The following is a 26,460-nucleotide window of genomic DNA, read 5'->3' on the forward strand; positions in this document are numbered from 1 at the left end:
AGTATGGGGTACCCCAGGGCTCAATCCTCTCTCCCCTGCTTTTTATGATTTACATGTTACCGCTTGGAAAATTAATCCAAAAACATGGCCTGACATACCACTGCTATGCGGGCGACACACAACTATATCTTTCCTTCAAGCCTGGTGTGACAGACCCAACTCCAACTATAAAATGCCTGCTTACGTGAACTACAGCAATGGATGAATGACAACTGGCTGAAACGGAATTCAGACAAAACTGAAGTCCTTCTGATCGGAGGGCAGCGCATGATAACAAAACAACTTAACTTGTAGTCTTCACCACTGGGAATAGGAGGCACGGATCTACGCAGCTCTGATCATGTGCGTAGCCTGGGAGTTCTAATTGATGGAGAGTTAAACTTCAGAACTCACATCTCTGCTGTGGTGAAATCATCCTATTTTCACCTGAAGAACATTGCAAAAATCAAGCACCTCATCCCCCCAGAAGATCTGCCAACCTTAGTCCATGCCTTCATCACATCCCGACTGGACTACTGTAATGCTCTCTACACTGGCCTTCCAAAAATGGTCTTGTGCCGCCTACAGCTGATAAAGAATACTGCTGCCAGACTGCTAACTAACCAACCCAGTCACTGCCACATAACGCCAGTCCTGCACTCCCTTCACTGGCTACCTATATAATGGAGGGTCCTATTCAAGATCGGCCTACTGACATTTAAATCCCTGAATAATCTGGGCCCTGGATACATGAAAGATATGTTGCAGCTGCGTAGCAATCCACGCATTCTCAGATCCACAGGTTCTAATAATCTAGTCATACCCAGAGTCCACTTGGAAACTTTTGGTCCCAGAGCCTTCTGTCATGCTGCCCCTACGTTTTGGAACTCCTTACCTCAACAGATCAGGACAGCTCCATCCCTGGACGTGTTTAAATCCAGACTGAAAGCCCACCTGTTCAGTTTGGCATTTGCAGAAATATAACTTTTGTTGTGTGAATACTTCATCCTACCAATTACTGAATCTGAGAGAGCCTAAGCGCTTTGAGTCCAATGGGAGAAAAGCGCTATAGAAATGTTATTCTATTGTATTGTACCTGTGAATAAAAACAGTTAAAACACTATCTGGCCATTCGGACAGTAGTAGCTACTCCTCAGAAAGCTAGGGTTTGTTCTGTGTGGCTGAATAGTAGGTGTAGCTGAGAAATAAGTGAGTTTTTAGAAGCCTTTTGTTATAAATGCAATATACTGTAAATAATGAATATATACAGAAAATCATTAAAAATCAACAATTAAAGAGAAAAGGAACTTAGGTTCCGATGAAATGTCCATTTTGGGAAAGCATTTTAAAAGTTTTAAAAGGCACTTCCAGTTTCTCTATCCGGATATCCGAATAGGTCGGATATCCGCGGATAATGCGTTTGGATATCTGCGTCCACGCGGATGTCTTAAAGGTCGGATTCGGATATCTGATCCGGATATCTGGATATCCAGATCCGGATCAATTTGGATTTTAAAAAGTATTATCCGAGCATCCCTGATTACTAACATTTCACTACAACTAAACCAAACCCTACTCTCACACAGAACCCTCCCTGTACCTATCCCTAACCCTAAGACCCCCCTGGTGGTGCCTAAACCTAAATCTCCACTGATGGTGTCTAACCCTAAGCACCCCCTGGTGGTGCCTAACCCTAACCCCCTGGTGGTGCCTAACCCTAACCACCCCCTGGTGGTGCCTAACCCTAACCCCCCTGGTGGTGCCTAACCCTAACCACCCCCCTGGTGGTGCCTAACCCTAACCACCCCCTGGTGGTGCCTAACCCTAACCCCCCTGGTGGTGCCTAACCCTAACCACCCCGTGGTGGTGCCTAACCCTAACCCCCCTGGTGGTGCCTAACCCTAACCACCCCCCTGGTGGTGCCTAACCCTAACCACCCCCTGGTGGTGCCTAACCCTAACCCCCCTGGTGGTGCCTAACCCTAACCACCCCCTGGTGGTGCCTAACCCTAACCACTCCCCTGGTGGTGCCTAACCCTAACCCCCCTGGTGGTGCCTAACCACCCCCTGGTGGTGCCTAACCCTAACCACTCCCCTGGTGGTGCCTAACCCTAACCTCCCTGGTGGTGCCTAACCCTAAAACCTCCCTGGTGGTGCCTAACCCTAAAACCCCCCTTAGTGATCGCTTTTTGTGTACATTTTATCAAGGAGAATTAGATGTAAATTACACATTTTTTCATGTTTCACCATTTCCAATTTTTACATGAGAAGTGCCACAGTTTATAAAACCGCAAAACCGCAAAATACATCAGCCTATCCCAGTTAAAACAATATGCCATATTTTATGATGCCATTGCCCAGATTCTTTTAGGGCTCTTCAAATAAAGCATAGCACTTAAATACAGTACTTCATGCAAAAATATGGCCTGTAGGAAGCCACGTGCACACTTTGGGGTTAATGGCCTGCTAAATGGCCAACTAGCTATCAAATGAGGCATATGTGGTAACATTTCTACTGTGATAAGTAGTGGGCCGGACATGTGTCATGTGATTTCCTGTTAGTGAATAACTGAATCAAAAGCAAGAAATTGTTATTTTGATATAATCTGAACTAAAATCAAACACTAAAAGTGATGGAATGTAAAAGAGAGTAAACTGTATAAATTGTTACCTTAAAGAGACTCTGTAACAATTTTTTCAGCCTTAGTTCTTCTATCCTATGAGTTCCTATGCCTGTTCTAATGTGCTGGGGCTTACTGCAGCTCTTCCTAATTACACTGTCTCTGTAATAAATCAATGTATCTTTCCTCTGTCCTGTTTGTCGGGCTAAGGCTTTGATTGTGTGGAATGTGCAGGGCTGCTTGTGATTGGTAGAAGCGATACACACCCTCTGCAGGCCCCCTGCACACTATGAATGACTCACACACTATGCTTAGCTGAGCCTATTAGAAGCTGGTTAGTTTGTTTGTAAACACTGCCTAAAACAGTTAATTACAAGCCAGGATTGCAGCAGGGAGTGGCAGAAACAGCACAGAGGGGCACATGAGAAAATAAGGAATAGAATGGTATGCTTTTTAGTGTAAGAATATTAGAGTACAGATTCTCTTTAAGGACTCGGCTTATTAAATATTGATGTCAAGAGGGTGTATTATATTGCAAATAGGGGCAATAATAATTGATAGTGTACAATGAGAAAACAAAACAAAAACAAAAACATAAAAAGTACACCTTTATTTCACAATAAAATATTGTCATTATAGATTGCACATAATTGACATGCTGTGATACTGGTTATAAATAGGCAAATCAAATCTGTGAGTTTTATCTTCAACACTGTTTATCTTAAAACTGTAATAGATAACACTAGAGAATCCCCCCCCCCCCCCCCCTAAATATTCCCTTAAAATAGCATAGAAAATATACAAACATATATATCACCAGATATAAAGTCCAATTTGTTCTGGATAAAGCAATATATAGATGTATTCGGTGTGATAAATAGTAATAAAGTTATCGGTGAATGAAAGGGAACAGTCCCAAAATGTAAAAAGTGCTCTGGTCCATTATTATTGTAATTATTATTATTAGGAGACACGGGGGTTATTGGATGAGGCAGTGAACCTGCTATTTTCCCGATTGTTGGCCGAACTATGAGTAAAGGTCCCAGGTGGAAGAACGCAAAGGCTGAGCACCACAGTGGCACCCCTAGCCATGGCTACCCCTGGGGGTTTGTGAGCACCTGCAGCCCTGTGGCAAGTACGCCACTGATCCTATTAATAACATAGGGTCTATATAAGTGTCGCTTTTGTGATCTGTATAACAGACAAAAGGTGTCCATGTTTCAGCTCAAGTGTGAACCAAACCTAACAAGAGTTCCTGCTCTGCATAGTGCATTCAGACAGCCAGGAGGAGTTGAGAAGCACCAATTGCATGATAACAAGTTTTTAGTGAAAGCAGGAGGACAATTTAAGTCTGAAGCGATACTAAAAAATAAAAACAAACAAAATAACAGATTCTCACCTAAGGAGAGAGGGAGGCTCTGGGTCCAATAGAGCCTTCCCGTTCCTCTCCTGGCCCCGTTGTTCCCCTGCAGGCTTCTCCATTCAAATCACCCACCACGGGAGGCTTCAGAAGTCTTCAAAGCCTGAGTGTTCCCGAAGACGGGTGTTTCCATACTACTCATATGTTAGTGTGGTCGGAGCAGTTTGGTTGGAAACTGCTAATGGGGAGCCTGCAAGGGAATTCAAGGTCCAGGAGAGGAACGGGAAGGCTCTATAGCAGAGTTCCTCAACCCTGTCCTCAAGGCTCACCGACAGTACATGTTTTGCAGAAAACCACACACAATCACTGGTGGGGTAATTAGTGTTGCAGCAGAGCTGATTAACTACCTCTGTGGTTTTATACAAAACATGCACTGTTGTGGGCCTTGACGACAGGGTTGGGGAACACTGCTCTATAGGACCTTGAGCCTTCCCTCTTCTTAGGTGAGAATCTGTTTTTAAGATGTGTTCCTCTTCAGGAGCGGTGAGAATGCTCTTCTGGAATTGGGATAGTTTCAATATCTGGCTCAAAGTTGGCAGAAGGAGCTTCTTGTTGGTTTGGAGTCTTCTGAATAACGGACCTGCCCCGCGTTTTAGTCCTGTAGAACCTAAAGACACTCGCAAGGTACCTCTCTCTTGTGCAGCTATCTCTCTTAAAGAGGACCATGTAACACACGGGTAAGAGGTGGCAGGAGATCACGGCATACACGGAGGATAGGATGGAAACCACTTGCACAGCGGAGAGGTAGATGCCGCTAGTAACATTGATATAGATAGGGATGAAGAGAATCCACACAAACATGTAGACCAGCATGCTAAATGTGATACAACGAGCTTCGTTATATCGTTCTGGCAATTTCCTGCCTTTGTAGGCCAAAATGAAGCAAATTAGGGCCAACAAGCCCATGTAACCCAACATGATGCCCAAAGCCACGTAGGATCCTTCATCACACTGTTGTATAATGCGCTCAGGGATGGTGTATATCTCCGTGAAAGCAGGACCTTTCACCACATGCCACACTACGCAAATACAGACCTGGATCCCCGTTAATATAATGACCAGGAGAACGGGCTGGTAGGTTAACTTCTCTAACTTCCTTCCTTTTGTGGCCGACTCAAAGGCTAAAAGGATCCTGATGGATTTGATTAGGATACAAGACACGGCCATGGTGAAGCTGATGCCATACAAGGGTTGGCGGATCTTACAGAGCGTATCGCTAGGCTGGCCAATGAAAACTCCGGTGCTGGCCAAGCTCACTAATAGTGAGAACATGAACAAGTAGGCATAAGGGCCCCCTGCGGCCTTCACGGGTGGCGTGTGGGAATATTTTATGAACAAACCAACAGTCAGCAGGACAAGCAGCATAGCAAGAGAGGACAAGGTCTCTAGAGTGATAGCAAAGGCGTTGTTCCATGCAAAGTAATCAACCGTCCGGTTTTCACAGCGAGAACTTCCACTATACGACCACTGATGGAGGGAACTCGTCTGACACTGCGTCATATCTAAAACACACACAAAGGAGAATGTATGTGAATAGGGAGATAAAATACTGTAAAATAGCACTGGCAGTACCTTACAAAGAACACGACAATGATGAACTCATATTACTAACTTCCACTCAGTGACACTCATGGTCCAAAGTCTCTGTCACACATGGTGGAGACAGAAGCTTGGGGAAGCCAATCAACCTACCAGTATATTTTTAGGAGGGTGGGTTTAACCTAATCACCTAAGAATATACAAGCTGGACTGGCAGTTTGAACCACTGACCAGCAATTTATGTCAGAGTCCTAATACTACTTGGACTACTTCTACTTGGACTCCCATGGGCCCTGAAGCTCGGTCCTTTCTCCACCGGTCCTGGCTCTGTATGCTACAGCTGCCAGAAGCACAGGGTCCCATCTGCCTGCATCCACAATTGATCCCTGCACAACAACTGGACTGGACTGATGGCTGGACCCAGGGGTGCTTTTCAATCTGCACTCTGCAGCCCCAAGGACTCTGCCTCTGTATCTGTCTCTCTCTTCCTGCCTTGGTCTTCTCTTCGTCTCTCTCAGCTATCCTTTCTCTCTCTCTCTCTTTCTTCGTCTCTCTTAGCTATCCTTTCTCTCTCTTTCTCTATCCAGGACACACTGCGGGGCATCTGGAGCTGCTGTGGAGCGAGCGAGCGCCGTCGATAGTTGGCAGGCTGCTCCCCTCACATAGCACTCCAGATTTCCACACGCGTCCTCTACTACAGTTATTGGTATTATGTATATATGGGTATATATTATATGCTTAAGTGTACTATTGCACGTGATTGTATGTGTTAAATTGCTGCATGTGTTTGTACCATCTCCGCCCCTGTATGAGCCAAAAATAATTCCGGGTACAACCCCCGTTGTACTTGGCGAAATAAATTTGATTCTGATTCTGATTCTGATTCTAATAACATAACCACCCTGGTGTTCACTTCATTCATCTCTCCTCTCCCTCCTCAGAAGCTGCTCCTCTCAATGGCCTCAATTCAGTAGCAGGAAAAAAGGGCGCAGGAAAAATAGCTGACGGTTGATGTAAAGGGCGCCGCCATAGACTCTAATGCAATTATCGTTAATACCGTGAAAAAAAAAAGCAGAAAAAGGGCTTCGCAATAAATATCGTTAACACCATTAGAACATTAACGTTTTTGAAGTATGCTATCATTTTAGAAGCTTGAGACGGTACAGTTTTTGTCATATTATTTCATTTGCATTAGCAAATTTATGTTATCAAAGATATTTTTGTTACAATGTGTGAACGGGTGTTTCTGCAGGGGGCGTGGTTAGAGTTAGGCACCACCAGGGGGAGTGGTTAGGGTTAGACACTACCTGGGCAGCGGTTAGTTTTAGGCAACACCAGGGGTGTGGTTAGGCTTAGGCAACACCAGGGGAGTAGTTAGTGTTAGGCACCACCGGGGCAGTTAGAGTTAGGCACCACCAGCGGAGGGTTCTGTGTGAGAGTAGGGTTGGGTTAAGCTGTATTGTTGAATTGCGTAACGATTTTTAACGTTGATATCTTTTCGCTATTATTTCCTTTCTGTTTTTACAATGGTGTTTATCGTTAACCAAGTTTGACAATGATGTTTATTGTTATCAGATTCCGTTATCCACCGTCGCCATTTCGTTATCCAGCCGGGCCCTTTTTTCATGCATGCCTCAATTCACTAAGCATTATCACATTCGGTAATGCAGAAAACTTCTGAGTTTACTGATCACCTTGCTAAGTTGCAATTCACTAAACCTATTTTCTCCCTCAAGAGTAAAATTACCAACTAGTGAGATAAATTACTGACTTATGTGGCAAATGCCTCAAGAAATGTCCAAAAATTGCAATTTGCAACGATTAAAACATTCAGTAAATCAAGTAAAAGTGTTTGGTATTTATCTCCAGCTCTGACCAGCCGGTAACTCAAAATCTTCATGTGGTAAAAGTTGATGGGTGTAGCAGACAGCCAATAAGGAGAGCCAGGCAGCCAATAGGAAGAGCCAGGCAGCCAATAAGGAGAGCCAGGCAGCCAATAGGAAGAGCCACACAGCCCTGCTGCTCGCCCCATTTGATCAGATACTTAGGCAGGCGAGACTTCAGAATGGCAGAGCAGGAGAAGGAGACATTTCAAAAGGCTTTTCTGTATCCCTTTAGGTGTGCGTATCTATATACTGATAGACAGAAAAGCTCTCTCTAGTTAGCATAGATGAACATCTAAAGGGATGGCGGGGATGCACTAATAGAACAACTCATGCACAGACTTGTAAGACAAGACTGACAGCTTGCTGCCTGACCTGCTCCACAGCTGGAGAGTCTACCAAACAGGGCTTAGTGAATTGAAGCATGCTTTTTCAGTATATTAGCCCCCACTGGAGGTAATCCCCAACTGAGCTCGGGCCCAGTTTCAGAAGCTGGAGCGGTAAGCCCGAGTTCAGTTCAGGCTGGCCAAAACCGCCGCTTCTGTTGGCTGCCTGGGTCCCACGCGCTATCAGCCTCCTTTTTGGCCACCGGTATCCCCATGTCCTCGCTCTTCTTCCGGGGACCCGGCGGCCAATCACAGCAGAGGAGCAGTTTTGCGGCGTGACATCATAGGGAGCAGGGAGCGGAACAAAGTGGGACCTCAACTTTTGCACAGGGCAGATGGAAAACAAAGAGAATATGTGTGTGTGTGTGTATATATATATATATATATATATATATATATATATATATATATATACATATATATATATATACACACACATGTACACAGTAGTAGATCTAAGCCTGCTTAAAAACAGGCTCTAGGTCTATCTCACCGCCGCCACCGCCACATGTCAGCACGCACACCCGCCCAACGTGTGCTACGCACCGCGCACACACACACGCACCCATCCGCCCGCCCCCTGGCCCCGTCCTTTTTCTGTGCCAACGGCTGCACATGCACAGTAGCCAAAGCACACGGGACACAGGGACAGGAGGATAATGCAGGGACAGGAGTTTAGCCTATCTGATTCTCCCATCTGGACAGCAGGTAAAACATAGAGAAATGCAGCCAGCATGTATATAGAGAGTTTAGCTTGTCTAATTCCTCCTCATTTGTCTCTAATCACAAGTTGAAATTTAATCTCTCCCTGTGTCACCTGACTGCCATGGCAGATAAGCTAATTTGAAAGCACAGGATGTAAACAATGTCGCCATTTGGTTTCCAACTGCTTCTGAGATAAGTGCTTCTGCCTTACTGTTACCGAATTTTGACTACTCTCTGCCGGCCGCCTGCACCGACCTCTGCCTGGATTTTGACTACTCTCTGCCTGCCGCCTGCACCGACCTCTGCCTGGATTTTGACTATTCTCTGCCTGCCACTTGCAGCAACCTCTGCCTGGATTTTGACTACTCTCTGCCTGCCGCCTGCCGCCTGCACCGACCTCTGCCTGGATTTTGACTACTCTCTGCCTGCCGCTTGCACCAACCTCTGCCTGGATTTTGACTACTCTCTGCCTGCCGCCTGCCGCCTGCACCGACCTCTGCCTGGATTTTGACTACTCTCTGCCTGCCGCCTGCACTGACCTCTGCCTGGATTTTGACTACTCTCCGTCTGCCGCCTGCACCGACCTCTGCCTGGATTTTGACTACTCTCTGCCTGCCTTATTTGTAAAGTTTCACAATTTTTTAAGTTTATTCATAAAATTAATGAATTCAACAATTTTGTATCCCAGTCTTTTGTCGATATGCAGAATGTCTACCAGGCTTTTATTCTGACATTTTTGGCGAGTTATGACTTAAGAATTTGAGGCCTAAAATTCTTGAAAGAAATGTACCGCTTTTGACTCCTAATTCCAGACAGAAATGCAACGCCAGGGAGGTTAACAAACTTCTACCACATGCAGGCAATCTTAGTTAATTTGGAAAAAAAAGGGTAAAATACCGAATGCAGTATTATACCAACCTAAAGAGTGCTTGTACATTAAGAGTATTATAACTGTGTGTTTACTTTTGTGCTCTGAAGCCTCATACACACATTCAACGAAAGTCATTGGAAAGTAAAATGTCCCACAAGTGACAGATTTTGCCATGTTGGACCATAATATGCAATTCTATGCAAAGAAGTAGGCAAAAAACAAGACAAGCAATAGATATCAGGAATTTTGCACAATTGCACAATTTGCACGATCCGTACGGCAACTCACAGGACTGTTGGGCAGATATCGTGCAGTCGGTATGTGTGTACAATGTTATTAGCACGACATTGCTCTACTGAATGTGGGCGTGTTGTGTAGAATGGTGTTTACGCTGGCGCACACAGTAGAGTTGGTTGTTTGCAGTATCGGTGTGCAGAAACCACAGCATTGGTCGTCTGTTTTCTGTGAGTTTTGTTGGGAGTGTGTACTGACTACTGACCTTAAAGAGACACTGAAGCGAAAAAAAAAAATGATGATATTATGATTTGTATGTGTAGTACAGCTAAGAAATAAAACAATAAGATCAGATACATCAGTGTAATTGTTTCCAGTACAGGAAGAGTTGAGAAACTCCAGTTGTTATCTCTATGCAAACAAGCCATTAAGCTCCCCGACTAAGCTAGTCGTGGAGAGGGCTGTTATCTGACTTTTATTATCTCAACTGTAAGTAAACTGTTTACTTTTTCTCTGCTAGAGGAGAGGTCATTACTTCACAGACTGCTCTGAAAGACTCATTTTGAATGCTGAGTATTGTGTAATCTGCACATATTTTAGAATGATGCAATGTTAGAAAAAACACTATATACCTGAAAATAAAAGTATGAGAATATTTTCTTTGCTGCTAATCTTCCAGAAATTATTCATAGTACACAACCAATTCATTATATCATATATTTTTTTTTTCGCTTCAGTGTCTCTTTAAAGGATACATCTGAGATTTAAAAAAAAAAATCAGATCTTCCTCTGCATGAGCAGGGGCCGCCAACCTAACCGGGCCGGAGGACTCCCTGGGAGGCCTGCTGGGGGCTTCCAGGGGCTGGAGAAAGCCCCAGATAAGTAAATTAGATTTTTTTTTTAAATCTCAGATGTATCCTTTAAAGGCACCTATACACCTAGCAATGCATGGGCAGATTGGACCAAGAGACACATCTCTCTCTATTTGAATCTAATTAGACTGAGATCTGTCAGTTGCCCATACACTTCAGGCCAATTCTCAATGAATTTCATGCTGAAATCATTCCTTGCCTGGTTCCTTGCCTGGTAATACACCTTGCCTGCTGCCATTACTTGGCCTTATGTGTGTTACATGACTCTAAGCTCTTCTGCCCACCTTGATCTCTGCTTGCCATCTGACCGATGCTCCAACCTTCAACTTCCTGCTCCTGACATTTTCCATGAACATGACTCTGCATGTGACTCTTCATCTGTCAGGTACCTCTCTGTGGACTCACCTGTAGACTCCCGTGTCTCTGGTGTGACAACCCCTAGAAGCTACTTCCAGGCTCCAGAAAAGTAAATGGTTGCTCACTAAGATAGTTGTAAACTGAACTGACACTTTGTTCTGGTGAAGAGCAGTGGCTTCTATGATTCCAGGATTCCATGCCTACCAACACTGTCAGAGTCAAAAGGGTTATCATCTATTTTTCAATAAGGCTCTCCACATCCTACATATCTGACTTTGCAATACCACAGGGAATTGACAGGAGGCAGAACATCTCTATTCTGCGAGGTCCACAACAAATACGTACCCGGTGAGGAGGAGAAGGTGTTGTTGGCACACGGGATGCACTCATAGCAGCAGCTGATGAAGGAATGTTTCATGAAATATCCCGGCTTGCAGGTTGCTGAACAATTGGAGAAGGGAACCTGGAATTATAATGGATACTGTGGTCTTCAAAATTATTCCAACAAATTATATCTTACTAGCTGATTGCCCGGCGTTGCCCAGGTATGTATTTGGCTGGTGTTGGCTCCGCCTACTTTTTCTAACCCTAACACACAATTACTCACTGACCAAGTTTGTGAGCTTTGCGGTCTTTCGTATCAATAATCTGCATTGAAATGAAACACATCTGATTGGCTGTGTGTGGCTCCACCCCCTTTTCTGAATTTGAACCTCAGTCACCCAATAACCAACTATACCAGGTTTGAGGCCTGTGCCATTAACAGTTCAAGAATGGTAGCAATTAAATATTCCCCCTGAAAAGCAACAGGTGAAGTTTGATTCACTTTTGCAGGCTCCACCCACTTTTCTGAATATTAATCCCAGTCACCCAGTGACCAACTGTGCAAAGTTTAAAAACCCTGCCATTAACAGTGTAAGAATGGCTGCAGTTTACATTTTCCCAGTGAAATTTGTATTTGTCTCCGCCTACTGATGACCCGGCCTTGCCCGGGTATGTATTTGAGTGGTGTTGGCTCCGTCCACTTTCTAACCCTAACGCACAAACACTCAATGACCAAGTTTGTGAGCTTTGGGGTCCTTGGCATCAATAACAAATCAGATAGGCTGTTTGTGGCTCCGCCCCTCTCCAGCATTTGAACCCTAGTCACCCAATGACTAACTGTAGCAGGTTTGAGGAATCTGGTATTAAGCAATTTAAATATTCCACTTGAAAATCAACAGGTGAATTTTGATTGGCTATTATAGGCTCCACCCACTTCCCTGAATATTAATCTCAGTCACTCAGTGACCATCAGGGCAAAGTTTGGGAACCCTGAAATAAACAGTGTAAGAAGGGCTGCAGTTTACACTTTCCCAGTGAAATTTGTTTTTGGCTCAGCCCACTTGTTGTAACCAGGACACAAAGTCACTACTCAATGCCCAAGTTTGTGAGTTTTGGGGTCCTTGGCATCAATCATTTGTATTTTCCCATGAAATGAAACAAATCTGATTCACTGTTTGTGGCTCTGTCCCATTTTCTGAATTTGAACCTCAGTGACCCAATGACCGAATGTACCAGGTTTGAGGCTTGTGCCATTAACAGTGCAAGAATGGCAGCAATTTTAATATTCTCCTTGAAAAGTGACATGTGATTTTTGATTGGCATTTTTAGGCTCCACCCACTTTTCTAAATATTAATCCCAGTAAGCAGCTATGCTAAGTTTGAGAACCCTGCCATTAACAGTGAAGAAGGGCTGCAGTTTACAATTTCCCAGAAAAATCTGTTTTTAACTCCACCCACTTTTTGTAACCTTGACACACAGTCAGGGCCGGCCTTAGGTTTCACAGCGCCTTGAGCGAAACCTGATTTTTGTTCCTAGAACAGTGGTTCCCAACCTTTTTGACGTTGTGACACATCATGCCAAATGTTCAGATCTCTGTGATACATCACGTATGTATAATACTATTAACCACGAATGGATGGAAATAATGCATTATCCTGAATACATTTAAAAATGAAGGCTAGAACCTTTCAGGAATATTAATAAAAACAATCAGTGGGACAGTTAGCCGCCTCCCTCCATTTAGAATGATAGCACAGCACTGACAATTTGCACCACGCGTTATAACCACATTGCGCCCCCCCCAAAACGCCCCCAGACTCAGTATAGGTAGGTAGCCAGGTATAGGTGCCCCCAGTATAGGATCTCATGTGTAGGTGCCCTCAATATAGGTTGCCAAGCATAGGTGCCCTCCATCCCCCCATAGGTAGCCAGGCGTAGGTGCCTCCAGTATAGGTAGCCAGGTGTTGGAGCCCTCAGTAAAGGTAGCCAGACATAGGTACCCTCAGTATAGGAAATCAGGTCTAGGTGCCCTCAGTATAGGCAACCAGCTATAGGCGCCCCCTTGGAAGCTGGCGCCCTGAGCGACCGCTCCGGTCGCTCATATCAAAGGCCGGCTATGCACACAGTCACTACTCAATGACCAAGTTTGTGAGCTTTTGGGTTCCTGGCATCAAAATTGTGCTAATGGAAGCAGTTTAACCAGCAAAGAAATCTGGCTGTTTTTGGCCCCGCCCCTTTACTGAATTTGAACCCCAAACACTTAACGACCGACTGTAGCAGGTTTGAGGCCTCTGCTATTAACAGTGTGAGAATGGCTGCAGTTTCAATATTCCCCTTAAAAATCAATAGGTGAATTTTGATTGGCTCTTGTAGGCTCCACCTACTTTTCAGAATATTAATCCTAGTCACCCAGTGACCAACTGTGTGAAGTTTGAGAACCCTGCCATTAACAGTGTAAGAAAAGCTGAAGTTTACATTTCCCCATGTAAAAAGCTAGTTGTTTTGGGCTCTGCCCACTATTTCTAATCTTGACATACAGTCACTTAATGACCAAGTTTATGAGCTTTGGGGTCTTTGGCATCAATAAGTTGCATTTTACCATTGAAATTAAACAAATCTGAATGGCTGTTTTTGGCCCGCTCCCTTCAGAATTTAAACCCAGTCTCCCAGTGACTGACTGTAGCAGATGTTAGGCCTCTGCCATTAAGAGTGCATGAATGGCAGCAATGTAAATATTCCCCTTGAAAATCAAAAGGTGAATTTTGATTGGCTGCTGTAGGCTCCACCCACTTTTCTGAATATTAGTCCCAGTCACCCAGTGGCCAACTGTGTCACGTTTGAGAACCCTGCCAATAACAGAATGGCTGAAATCAATCTAACAAATCTGATTGGCTGTTTGTGGCTCCACCCCTTTAGTGAAATTGGACCCCGGTCACCCAATGACTGACTGTATCAGGTTTGAGGCCTCTGCCACTAACAGTGTAAGAATGGTAGCAATGTGACTATTCCCCTTGAAAATCAATAGGTACATTTTGATTGGCTGTTGTAGGCTCCACCCACATTTCTGAATATTTATCCCAGTCACCCAGTGGCTAATTGTGTCAAGTTTGGGAACCCTGCCATGTAAAAAATGAAGGTGTTGGCACCGCCCACTTTTTCTAACCTTGACATACAGTCACTCAATAATCAAGTTTATCAGCTTTGGGGTCCTTGGTATCAATACTTTGTATATTCCCATTGAAAAATAAACAAATTTGGCTGGTGTGGCTCCGCCCCCTTCCTGAATTTGGACCCTAGTCACCCAGTGACCAACTGTACCAGGTTTGAGGCATCTGCTTTTAACAGTATAAGAGAATGGTAGCAGATGAAATATTCCCTTTGAGAATCAAAAGATGAATTTTTATTGGCTGTTGTAGGCTCCACCCACCTTCTAAAATCTTAATCTGTCACCCAATGACCAATGACCAACTGTGCAAAGTTTGAGAACCCTGCCATTAACGGTGTAAGAATGGCTGTAGTTTATATTTTCCCAGTAAAAGTTGTTTTGGCTCCGCCCACTTTTTGTAACCTTGACACACAGTTACTCAATGACCAAGTTTGTGAGCTGTCAGGTTCCTGGCATCAAAAATGTGTGAATGGAAGCAGTTTATCCACCAAGGAAATCTGATTGGCTGTATGTGGCCCCTCCCCTTTAGTGAATTTGGACCCCAGTCACCCAATGACCGACTGTAGCAAGTTTGAAGCCTCTGCCATTAAAAGTGTAAGAATAGCAGCAGTTTAAATATTCCCCTTGAAAATCAATAGGTGAATTTTGATTGGCTGTTGTAGGCTCCACCCCATTTTCTTGAATCTTAATCACATTCACCCAGTGACCAAGTGTGGCAAGTTTGAGAACCCTGCGATTAACAGTCTAAGAATGGCTGCAGTTTACATTTTCCCATTTAAAATGAACGGCTGAAATTTGATTGGCTGTTTTATGCTCCGCCCACTTTTCCAGGATTTGTAACCTCAGTCACCAAGTGACCAACTGTGCCATATGTGGGGACTCTGGCTTGATTACTGTGAGAATGGCAGCCTTTTACATTTTTTCCATTGACTTGAATGGGTGGAATCTGATTTGCTGTTTGTAGCTCCGCCCAGGTGTGCAGGGGGGCCGCGAGACCCCCAGAACATATCATCCCAGGTAGTAAGGGATCTGTGTACCAGTTTCGTTCAAATCGGTCAAGCCGTTTTCTCATGATCGCGGCACATACACACACACACACACACACACACACACACACATACACACACACATACACACACATACACACACATACATCCGATTTTATATATATAGATCAGTGGCGTACCTAGGGCATTTGACACCTGGTGCTGGGTATTATAAGACACCCCGCCCCCCCCCCCCAAAAAAAAAAAGTAAAGGGGCAAAAAATGGGCGGCGCTACAACATGCGGCGCGCTAAGCGCGCCGCGGCAAAAAAATGGGCGTGGCCATGACCGGATGAGGGCGGAGCTAACTGTAATTTGACGTGAACCCGGGTGAGAGTGATATGGAGGCTGCCATATTTATTTCCTTTTAAACAATACTAGTTGCCCTGCTAATCTATTTGGCTGCAGTAGTGAACTGAATCACACCAGAAACAAGCATGCTTGTTCAGGGTCTGTGGTTGAAAGAATTAGAGGCAGAGGACCAGCACGGCAGCCAGGCAACTGGTATTGCTTAAAAGGAGATAAATATGGCAGCCTCAATATTATTCTCACCTCGGGTTCCCTTTAAAAGTGCAATGCAAAGACAGTGGGCCCAAGTTTTGGTGACCCTTTCCCCAGAAAATTCACATAATTGTGCAGGTTTTCTCAAGAAAATACACGTAATGTGTGCAGATTTGCCCAGAGAATACGTTCAATCATGTCGGCAGATTTGCCCAGAAAATACATGCAATCATGTCTGCAGATTTGCCCAGAGAATACGTTCAATCATGTCTGCAGATTTGCCCAGAGAATACGTTCAATCATGTCTGCAGATTTGCCCAGAGAATACGTTCAATCATGTCTGCAGATTTGCCCAGAAAATACATGCAATCATGTCGGCAGATTTGCCCAGAAAATACATGCAATCATGTCGGCAGATTTGCCCAGAAAATACATGCAATCATGTCGGCAGATTTGCCCAGAAATTACATGCAATCATGTCTGCAGATTTGCCCAGAAAATACGTTCAATCATGTCGGCAGATTTGCCCAGAAAATACATGCAATCATGTCGGCAGATTTGCCCAGAGAATACGTTCAATCATGTCGGCAGATTTGCCCAGAAAATACATGCAATCATGTCTGCAGATTTGCCCAGAGAATACGTTCAATCATGTCGGCAGATTTGCCCAGAGAATACGTTCAATCATGTCGGCAGATTTGCCCAGAAAATACATGCAATCATGTCGGCAGATTTGCCCAGAAAATACATGCAATCATGTCGGCAGATTTGCCCAGAAAATACATGCAATCATGTCGGCAGATTTGCCCAGAAAATACATGCAATCATGTAGCAGATTTGACCAGAAAATACATGCAATCGTGTGGCAGACCTGTCCACAAAACACTTCAATCGTCAATAGTTGCCCCCAGTATAGCTAGTATAGCTGCCCCCTGTATAGCTAGTATATTTGCCCCCTGTATAGCTAAGTATATTTGCCCCCTGTATAGCTGCCCCCAGTATAGCTAGTATAGCTGCCCCCAGTATAGCTAGTATAGCTGCCCCCAGTATAGCTAGTATAGTTGCCCCCAGTATAGCTAGTATAGTTGCCCCCAGTATAGCTAGTATAGTTGCCCCCAGTATAGCTGCCCCCAGTATAGCTGCCCCCAGTATAGCTAGTATAGCTGCCCCCAGTATAGCTGCCCCCAGTATAGCTAGTATAGCTGCCCCCCAGTATAGCTGCCCCCAGTATAGCTAGTATAGCTGCCCCAAGTATAGCTAGTATAGCTGCCCCCAGTATAGCTAGTATAGCTGCCCCAGTATAGCTAGTATAGTTGCCCCCAGTATAGCTAGTATAGCTGCCCCCAGTATAGCTGTCCCCAGTATAGCTAGTATAGCTGCCCCCAGTATAGCTAGTATAGCTGCCCCCAGTATAGTGGCCCCCAGTATAGCTGCCCCCAGTATAGCTAGTTTAGTTGCCCCCCAGTATAGCTAGTTTAGTTGCCCCCAGTATAGCTGCCCCCAGTATAGCTAGTTTAGTTGCCCCCAGTATAGCTAGTATAGCTGCCCCAAGTATAGCTGCCCCAGTATAGCTAGTTTAGTTGCCCCCAGTATAGCTAGTTTAGTTGCCCCCAGTATAGCCAGTACAGTTGCCCCCAGAATAGCTAGTATAATTGCCCCCAGAATAGCTAGTATAATTGCCCCCAATATAGCTAGTTTAGTTGCCCCCAGTGTGAGGAAAGCCCTGGAAGGAGGGGTGGCGGGGAGGGGGGCCGGACCCCCCACCTCCCTCACCTGGGTCCCCTCCTTGTGGCGCTTCCCCTTCCTAATTAGCAGCAGCGGGCAGGAGCGGTGAAGAAGACTCACTCACCTGCTCCTGGCGATAGCGGCGGCGCATAGCGTCATCCTCACGCGACGCTGGTCTCCGACTTCTCTGTTGCTCACTGTGCTTCCGCCAATCAGGAAGCACAGTGAGCGGTGGAGAAGGCGGAGACCAGCGTCACGTGACGATGACGCTATTTGCCATCGCCTGGAACGCAGGAAGGAGGTGAGTAAGTCCTCTTGCCCGCTGCTGCCCGCTGCTACTAATTAGGAGGGGGAAGCGCCAGAAGGAGGGGACCCAGGTGAGGGAGGTGGGGGGTCGGCCCCCCTCCCCGCCGCTTTCCCCGCCACCCCTCCTTTCCGTGCTGCTTCCCCCTCCTGTCCTGCACAGGCCTCTGTGGGAGGCCTTGATGACACCCCCTGGGGCGCCCGACACCCGGTGCGGAGCGCCCCCTGCCGCCCTATGGTAGGGACGCTACTGATATAGATGTATTTTTTTTTAAATTAAGCTTAGGCATCAGGAAGCGCTCGTTCTCACCGGAGGTATTTTTTTGATTTTTTTTAAGCGCTGGCGATTTTTCAAGATCAACCTGAAAGCGCTTGTGTAATGATTCTCTATGAGAGCGTTCACATCTGAGCGGTTCCTTTCTGATCTGCTCAGAAAAGCGTTGCCTGGACCATTTTAGAGGTGATTCGCCTCAATGGAAGATATAGGAAAAACACAAAATGCTCACAAAATTGCTTTGTGCAGCGATTGCGTTCACTTTTTTAAGAATAAATATATTGTATTTACTCTTTTCTGGATTATTTTCTGCATAAAAAGATGGAAGTGCTCTGCAAAAGCACTTACAAAAACACTTACCAAAAATGCCCAGTGCACAGAAATCAGCGGAAATAGAAAAAAGAAAAAGCGTAAAAAAAAAAAAAAAAAAATGTGAACGCTAACATGACCGGAGTGCAATGTGAACAAGCCCAAACGGCGGGGGGGGGGGGGGGGGGGGGGGGCTTAACGTTAGGAGTCAGAAGGGGGGTAAGGGGTAGGCATCAGGAAGGGGGATTTTGGGTTAGACATCAGGAAGGGGGGTTTAGGGTTAGGTGTAAGGCAGGGGGTTTTAAGGTTAAGCATCAGGAAGGGAAAGGTTAGAGTTTGGTATCAGGAAGGGGGGTTTAGGGTTAGGTGTAGGTCAGTGGGTTTTAGGGTTAAGCATCAGGAAGGGAAAGGTTAGAGTTTGGTATCAGGAAGGGGGGTTTAGGGTTAGGTGTAAGGCAGTGGGTTTTAGGGTTAAGCATCAGGAAGGGAAAGGTTAGAGTTTGGTATCAGGAAGGGGGGTTTAGGGTTAGGTGTAAGGCAGGGGGTTTTAGGGTTAAGCATCAGGAAGGGAAAGGTTAGAGTTTGGTATCAGGAAGGGGGGTTTAGGGTTAGGTGTAAGGCAGTGGGTTTTAGGGTTAAGCATCAGGAAGGGGGTTTAGCGTTAGGCATCAGGAAAGGGGTTTCAGGTAGGGATGGTCGGAAATGCCAATTTCCGATTCTGCGGAAAATCTGCATTCCGCCATTGCCAATTACCGCTACTGCTACCGATTCCGCTTTCCGATACAAATTTCTGCATTCCGATGTGGATTTCCCCCGGAAATCGTGGACATTTTCGCCGACTTTAACATCTATTTTCTCAAAAACTATAAGGTCTTTTTGAAAACTTTTTCTCGTCTTGTTCACAAGATTCTGCTTAAAAAACCCTGAAAATTTGGTGTTTCTAGCACTTACAGGGGCTTAGCTATTAACCGCTAAAGTCGGCGGATTTTTACTGTAATGTAAAATCCGCATTATCCGATATGCGGTAATTTTAAGCCAATCAGAAGACTCAAAATGAATAAACCAATCAGAGAATGGGGATTTAGGTGGCAATTTTCCACATTCTCTGATTGGCTTATTCATCATTCTGCGTCTTCTGATTGGCTTAAAATTACCGCATATAGGATAATGCAGATTTTCAGCTTTTTACATTACAGTAAAAATCTGCCGACTCAATCGGTTATTAGCAAATCCTCCATAAGTCCCAGAAACACCAAATTTTCAGGGTTTATTAAACTGAATCTTGTGAACAAGATGAGAAAAAAAGTTTTCAAAAAGACCTTATAGATTTTGAGAAAATCAATGTTAAAGGGACTCCGAGCAGTGCAGAAACTATGGAAAGATGCATATCATTTTAAAGCTCTCTTTCTCCTCTTTCCAATGATATATAAACCGCCGCCCTACGCCTTTTAGTTTTCGCTATTTTCGCGATTGAAATTGCTACGGCCGTGATTTCAATCGCGAAAATAGAGAAAACTAAAACGTAGGGTGACGATTTAGGTGTCGCCAGAAAGAGGAGAAAGAGAGCTTTAAAATGATATTCATCTTTCCATAGTTACTTGTATTACACAGGGCGACTTTTTCTGCTGAATGGAGCTGCTGACACTGGGGAAAGTGTCGTCCTGTGTAATACAGGTAACTACAGAAAGATGGATATCATTTTAAAGCTCTCTTTCTCCTCTTTCTGGTGACAAGGCGTAGGGCGGCGGTTTATATATCATTGGAAAGAGGAGAAAGAGAGCTTTAAAATGATATGCATCTTTCCATAGTTTCTGCACTGCTCGGAGTCCCTTTAAAGTCGGCGGAAATTTCAGCGATTTCCGCCTACCGCACCTGTATTACCGATTTCCGCATTCCAATGCGGAAATGCAATTTCCGATCGGAATTTCGGAAATTGCATTTCCACGGAATCCGAATGAGAATCCCTTGTTTTAGGGTTAGGCATCAGGAAGGGGGTTTTTTTAGGGTTAGACATCCAGAAAGGGGATTTTAGGGCTAGGTATTAGGAAGATATTTTTTAGGGTTAGGCATCGGGAAGGATGGTTCTTAGGCTTAGGCATCAAGAAAGGGTTTTTTTAGGGATAGCTATTAGGAAGGGGGGTTTTAGGGTTAGGTGTCTGGAGGGGGGGGGGGGTTATTTTAGGGTTAGGCATCAGGAAGGGGGGTTTTAGGGTTAGGTGTCAGGAAGGGGGGGTTATTTTAGGGATAGCTATTAGGAAGGGGGGTTTTAGGGTTAGGTGTCAGGAAGGGGGGTTTTAGGGTTAGGCATCAGGAAGGGGGGTTTGAGGCTTAAGTGTCAGGAGGGGGGGGGGGTTATTTTAGGGTTAGGCATCAGGAAGGGGGGTTTTAGGGTTAGGTGTCAGGAAGGGGGGGGGGTTATTTTAGGGTTAGGCATCAGGAAGGGGGGTTTAGGGTTAAGTGTCAGGAAGGGGGGGGGGGTTATTTTAGGGTTAGGCATCAGGAAGGGGGGTTTTAGGGTTAGGTGTCAGGAAGGGGGGGGGGGGGTTATTTTAGGGTTAGGCATCAGGAAGGGGGGTTTAGGGTTAAGTGTCAGGAAGGGGGGGGGGGTATTTTAGGGTTAGGCATCAGGAAGGGGGGGTTTAGGGTTAGGTGTCAGGAAGGGGGGTTTAGGGTTGGGCATCACAAAGAGATGTTTTAGGATTATGCATCAAGAAGGTTTTTTTTAAGCTTAGATGTCAGGAATGGGGGTTTTAGGGTTAGGCATTAGGAAAGAAGGTTTTAGGGTTAGAGGTCAGGAATGGGGGTTTTAGGGTTAGGCATCAGAAAGACATTTTTAATTTTGAGAATTTTTTTGCGAAAATACATTGTATTTTGGCAAAAATAGAAACGTGAAAATCATTATTTTTACTTCGAAAATGCAAAAAAAAAAAAAAAAAAAAGGTTTATTTTTCTGGAAAATTTCACAAATACGTGAACAATCATTTATTTTAAACACAAAAAATTTGCAAAGAATGCAAAATAGTACACAAACTTCTTACAACATTTCCAATGGTATATTTGCTTCAAAAACCAAATTTAACATTATTTTTGTGAAAATGAATGCAAAAAGAGTATTGGCATTTTCACTCATCACTGAACTGCACATTCCTGCGAGGTCTGGTGGTGAGATGATGAACTGCTCATAATATTGCAATCCTTGCTCTGCTACTGGCTGTGTTGTGGTGGGCTGAACTGTGCTGCAGCTTTGTGTGCATCTGTGCAATATCACTGCTTAGACCAGGGGTGTCAAACTCAAATACAAACTGGGACAGAATTGTACACTGGGACCAAGTCGCAGGCAAACCTCAATGTCTAGTGGGCAGTGGCCACCTTTATCCCTTACAAAGTTCCCTGGTGTCTAATTGCCCCCTCCAACCCCTATACAGTTCTCTGGCATGTAGTAGCCCTCCCTCCTTTATACAGTTTCCTGGTGTCTAGAGGCCCCCTCACTCCTCTATACAGTTCCCTAGTGTTTTGTTCTTTCTCCCTACATATGGCTTCCCTGGTTTTCTAGGGCTTCATCTCCAGTATAGCTTCCCTGGTGGTGCAAAGTGGGCCAAACATAATGCAAAGTGGGGAAATCCCTTGAGGGACAAATTTAAGGGCTCTGAGGGCCAGATTTGCCCCGCAGGCCAGAGTTTGACTTGTATGGCTTAGATCAAGTAACTACTGCATATACCAAGTCTGTTGCTTTGCTTCTTGTGGGGCTGTTTTTGCAGCTATACCTGTTTTTGCCTGTGATTGTATTTGGACATTTATGCCGGTGCTATCTGGCTGCACCATCACCGATTTCACCATCACCAATTTCTGTCTGCGTGGCATTGATATTACTATAGAGCTACCACAGCAACCTATCTACCATCTGGACTTTTTTTGTCATTATTCAAACAACATCATGGCTTCTGTGTGCTGGCAGTTGTGTGCTAGTGTGTGTAGGGACAAGATTGGGAACCCCCTTGAGGGACAGTTAGTGACAAGACAACATACTCTGTACAGTGCTGCGTAATATGTCAGCACCATATAAATACTTAAATAAATAGTGTGTGTGCAGCTAGTTATGGTATGTATGGTGGGGTGGTCATCCCATGTGCTTCTTAATATTTATGGATTCGGTATGCTGAACTTTAAAGAAAATCTGTAAATAAAAAAGGCCCCTGGAGGATACTTACCTTGGTAATGGGAAGCCACTGAATCCAAATGAGGCTACCTCCATCCTCCTCCGCCCCCCCCCCCCCCCCTCCTTTCCAGTGCTGCCAGACCCGAACACTGGTGAGGTAAATGTTCGCCCACTGCGATCCAACAAGGGCGGAGTAGCAGCTTGCCGATCAGACTCAGGTCGGAAATAGCCTGCGCAGTAGAGCGGACCCCTATCAGGCTTGGTTATTTCCACCTGAGCCCGATCGGAAATCCGCTGCTGCACCAGAGCCGGAACCGGGGAAGGTAAACATTCTTGTTTGCTGTGGTTTTGGGAAAGCTAGCGCTAGAATGAAGAGACAGAGTCACAGAGGAGAATTGGGAAGCCTCATTAGGAGCCATGAACTCCCCCTTCTGAGGTAAGTATCCCTCGGGGGGGGGGGGGGGATGTTTATTACAGTGTCATTTTAATAAATAGGTTGAAATTTGGAATATACAATGAATTTTTAGGTCATCATGGCCCGTATACCTTAGCGATTCTAGTCCGCCTCTTACATTTGGTAATATAGAGAAAAAAATGTATGTTTTGCATAACTGTCCGTATCTCATGTGCCATCTCTAGAAGTCAATGTTTAAAGTGGTATTTCTTCTTTGGTTTAAAAGATCATTATAACCGCCTAACGCAGATTGGCGTCCGCTGAGTGGCTCTCTCAGGTCTCAGCGACGCAATATAGCTTCATCTTGCGAGGATCGAGATTTGAAGGGAGCTCGCATTCACACGAGCACGCTTTCCCATTAATAAACAGAGCGGGGCACAGCGATCAGCCTGCCATCAGCTTATCAGCGCTGGCAGGCTGGTTTTTCAAGTTATACACAAACATATATTTATATTCCACTGACATCTTGCTCAGCGCTGCACAGAGTATTGCCTTGTCACTTAACTGTGCCTCGGAGGGGCTCACAGTAGTTCTGTGTCTATGTATGTTATGTGTAGTGTATGTATCAAATTGTAGGGTCAATTTAGTGGGAGGAAGGGGGATTAAAAATAATCAAACATGTTGCTCTTTTTTAATTAAAAAAAAAAATACTACAAATAGCAGCAGCAATCATCAAAAGAAAGCTCTATTTGTGAGAAGAAAAGGAGGTAAAGTTAATTTGGGTGCTATGTTGTATGACCGAGCAATAAACCATTAAAGGTGTGAAGTGCCTAATTGTAAAAATGGTTTGGTCACTAGGGAGGTATAAACCTCTGGTCCTCAAGTGGTTAAAGCAGGCAGAACAGCATTCAAACTTTTTTTTTTCTTCAATGGGAAGCTTAGCTTCAAATCTGAAGTTGATAAGTGATTACATTATCTTGTTTATGTTTCCTTATCAGCCACATTTAGTAAAGATTGCTGGCAGTATTTTAGCTGAACACAAGCAGAAAGTGTTTACAAATTATCTTTGGATTATAAATACAGCAGCTTTGCAATAAAATGTAATGAAAGTTTTCAGAAAAGATAAACTGTATTTTGGGAACAAATAATTTGCAAATGGACGATAATACTTGTGCACAAAAACAAAATATGATAACTGTATAGGTAACAAAAATTAGGAAAACTTTTTTTTATTAAACGTTATATCAGAATTTAATCCCATGTTAAGGACAGATTTGTACAGTAAAAGTAGCCAGAGCGGTACCTAAAGTATGGGTAGGCAGATCTACCCACACCTATTGCAGGGTTTTTAAGAAAATAGCACACAAGGCTTTTAAATAGTTTTGAAGACTTTTTCAGGATATTAAAGTGTAACTGTTGGGCATAAAACTAAAAATCAATTCTTTATTTTTATCTGGTGAACAAGTAATAAGGATGCTAATCAGGCAATCCAAAAGTTAAAATCACTACTACTTTTCTTGTTGATAAATGATCATTCCCCAGCTTAACTGACTCTTATTTGGTACACACAAAATTTGGCACACCCAATTGACATTGCAGGGCATGCTGGGTTGTCCTTTTTTTTTGCTTCTCTACTTTCCCCCCAGAATTAACTAATGCTGATTGGCTGAAGCCTTTTTCCCTCCTGTTTTCCCCTCCCACAACTCTGTTCCTCTCTGATTGGCCAGTATTTTTCATGCTGAGACAATGCACTTTCTATAGTGGAAGGCGGGCAATGCATATGCAAACAGGCAGAGCAGAGTAAGGGAGGAAATTACATCAGGATTGGTTTCAAAATAGCCACAGTTAAAATGGGAAATGCTAAGAAAGATTTTCTCTTTTTCTTACTGTAGAAACATCACTAAAATCAAAACGTCGACAATGCAATACATATGTTATGTAAGTAGAGCAAGTATTTATCTACTTATATATGTGTTCTTTTCTGGGATAGTATGTCTGACAGCTCCTCTGTTAGCACCTTGTGGGAGTGATGGTGATATAGAGGGCTGGCTGAGTTTACAGTGAGAGCGCCCTCAGCCCCCTGGATTGTTGAATGATGTGTCTGGCTAAGCCATGGTAGGTAAGAATAACCACAAGCATGTATTCCACTACCTGTGATAGGTGTGGGTGAATACTCGGTAAGTGGCCTGCTGTTGGGATGAGTATGCCTGACGAGTGTCTTGTCTACACGCTGGGGATCACACATTGTTCCCTTCATGCTGAAGTTGCCTGTTATGGTGCTAAAAACAATAATAAGATGACAGGATTATACTATTTTGAGTTCATCTGCATTTCCTTTTGGATAGTCTGCTGATGTGCCTGGAAAGCTGGGCTTGGCAAACATGGCCTTAAAGTGGATCCGAGATGAACTTTTACTCATTGCATAATTGTGTTCCTTTCATATAGTTTATAGGGCATTCCTCAAGCCAAATACTTTTTTGTTTTTGTTTTAATGCTCTAATTCCCTATAAACTAAATAAACCACTCCCACAGGTTTTCAGAGAGCCAAGGCACATTCAGACAGTAGCAAGGGCTCATGGGAGCTCAGTCTGGGCAGGAGGAGGAGGTGTTACTAGTCATTGATTTCAGAGGCAGAGGGGAGGAGGGGGAGGGGGGATTAGGTTTTTTTCACAGTCTGAGGGCTGATGGTGCAGATAAGCCTGCCTCTGAGTAATGTTTACAAACAACATGGCTGCTGTCATTGTATCACAGGTAGAGTTGGGCCGAACCTCCGATTTTAGGTTCGCGAACCTGGTTCGCGAACTTCCGCGGAAGGTTCGGTTCGCGTTAAAGTTCGCGAACCGCAATAGACTTCAATGGGGATGCGAACTTTGAAAAAAAAAAATAATTATGCTGGCCACAAAAGTGATGGAAAAGATGTTTCAAGGGGTCTAACACCTGGAGGGGGGCATGGCGGAATGGGATACATGCCAAAAGTCCCGGGGAAAAATCTGGATTTGACGCAAAGCAGCGTTTTAAGGGCAGAAATCACATTGAATGCTAAATGACAGGCCTAAAGTGCTTTCAAACATCTTGCATGTGTATACATCAATCAGGTAGTGTAATTAAGGTACTGCTTCACACTGACACACCAAACTCACCGTGTAACGCACCGCAAACAGCTGTTTGTGTAGTGACGGCCGTGCTGGACTGGTGCGCACCATGGCGAGAGTGCAGGTTTTGGTGGCTTTACAGCCCATATGGTCGCCTGGCTGATGTAGCTGAATGACAGAACAGTGACTGTCCAGCTGATCAAATTTGGTCTGACCACAATGAGGCAACGACCTTATTATCGTGGGTGTGCCCCCCGAGACACTCATCTAGGCGCCGGTCATTGCTTCATTGTGATACGCAAGC

At 44.5% G+C, this 26,460-nt stretch overlaps 1 protein-coding gene across 1 annotated transcript in view; it reads right to left on the reverse strand.

Annotated features, from left to right (window-relative positions):
- Positions 1-4,493: 4,493 nt before the first annotated feature.
- LOC137504556 (G-protein coupled receptor family C group 6 member A-like) overlaps positions 4,494-26,460 on the reverse strand; it is a 49,734-nt gene continuing 27,767 nt past the window's right edge. The window contains exons 5-6 of the mRNA XM_068233138.1: positions 11,212-11,329; positions 4,494-5,521 (exon numbers count right to left, since the gene is read on the reverse strand). Of these exons, the coding sequence (XP_068089239.1) occupies positions 4,494-5,521; positions 11,212-11,329 (1,146 nt within the window). The remainder of the gene's footprint in view (positions 5,522-11,211; positions 11,330-26,460) is intronic.

This window comes from Hyperolius riggenbachi, chromosome 4 (genome assembly GCF_040937935.1).
Source record: "Hyperolius riggenbachi isolate aHypRig1 chromosome 4, aHypRig1.pri, whole genome shotgun sequence".
NCBI classification, from domain to species: Eukaryota; Metazoa; Chordata; class Amphibia; order Anura; family Hyperoliidae; genus Hyperolius; species Hyperolius riggenbachi.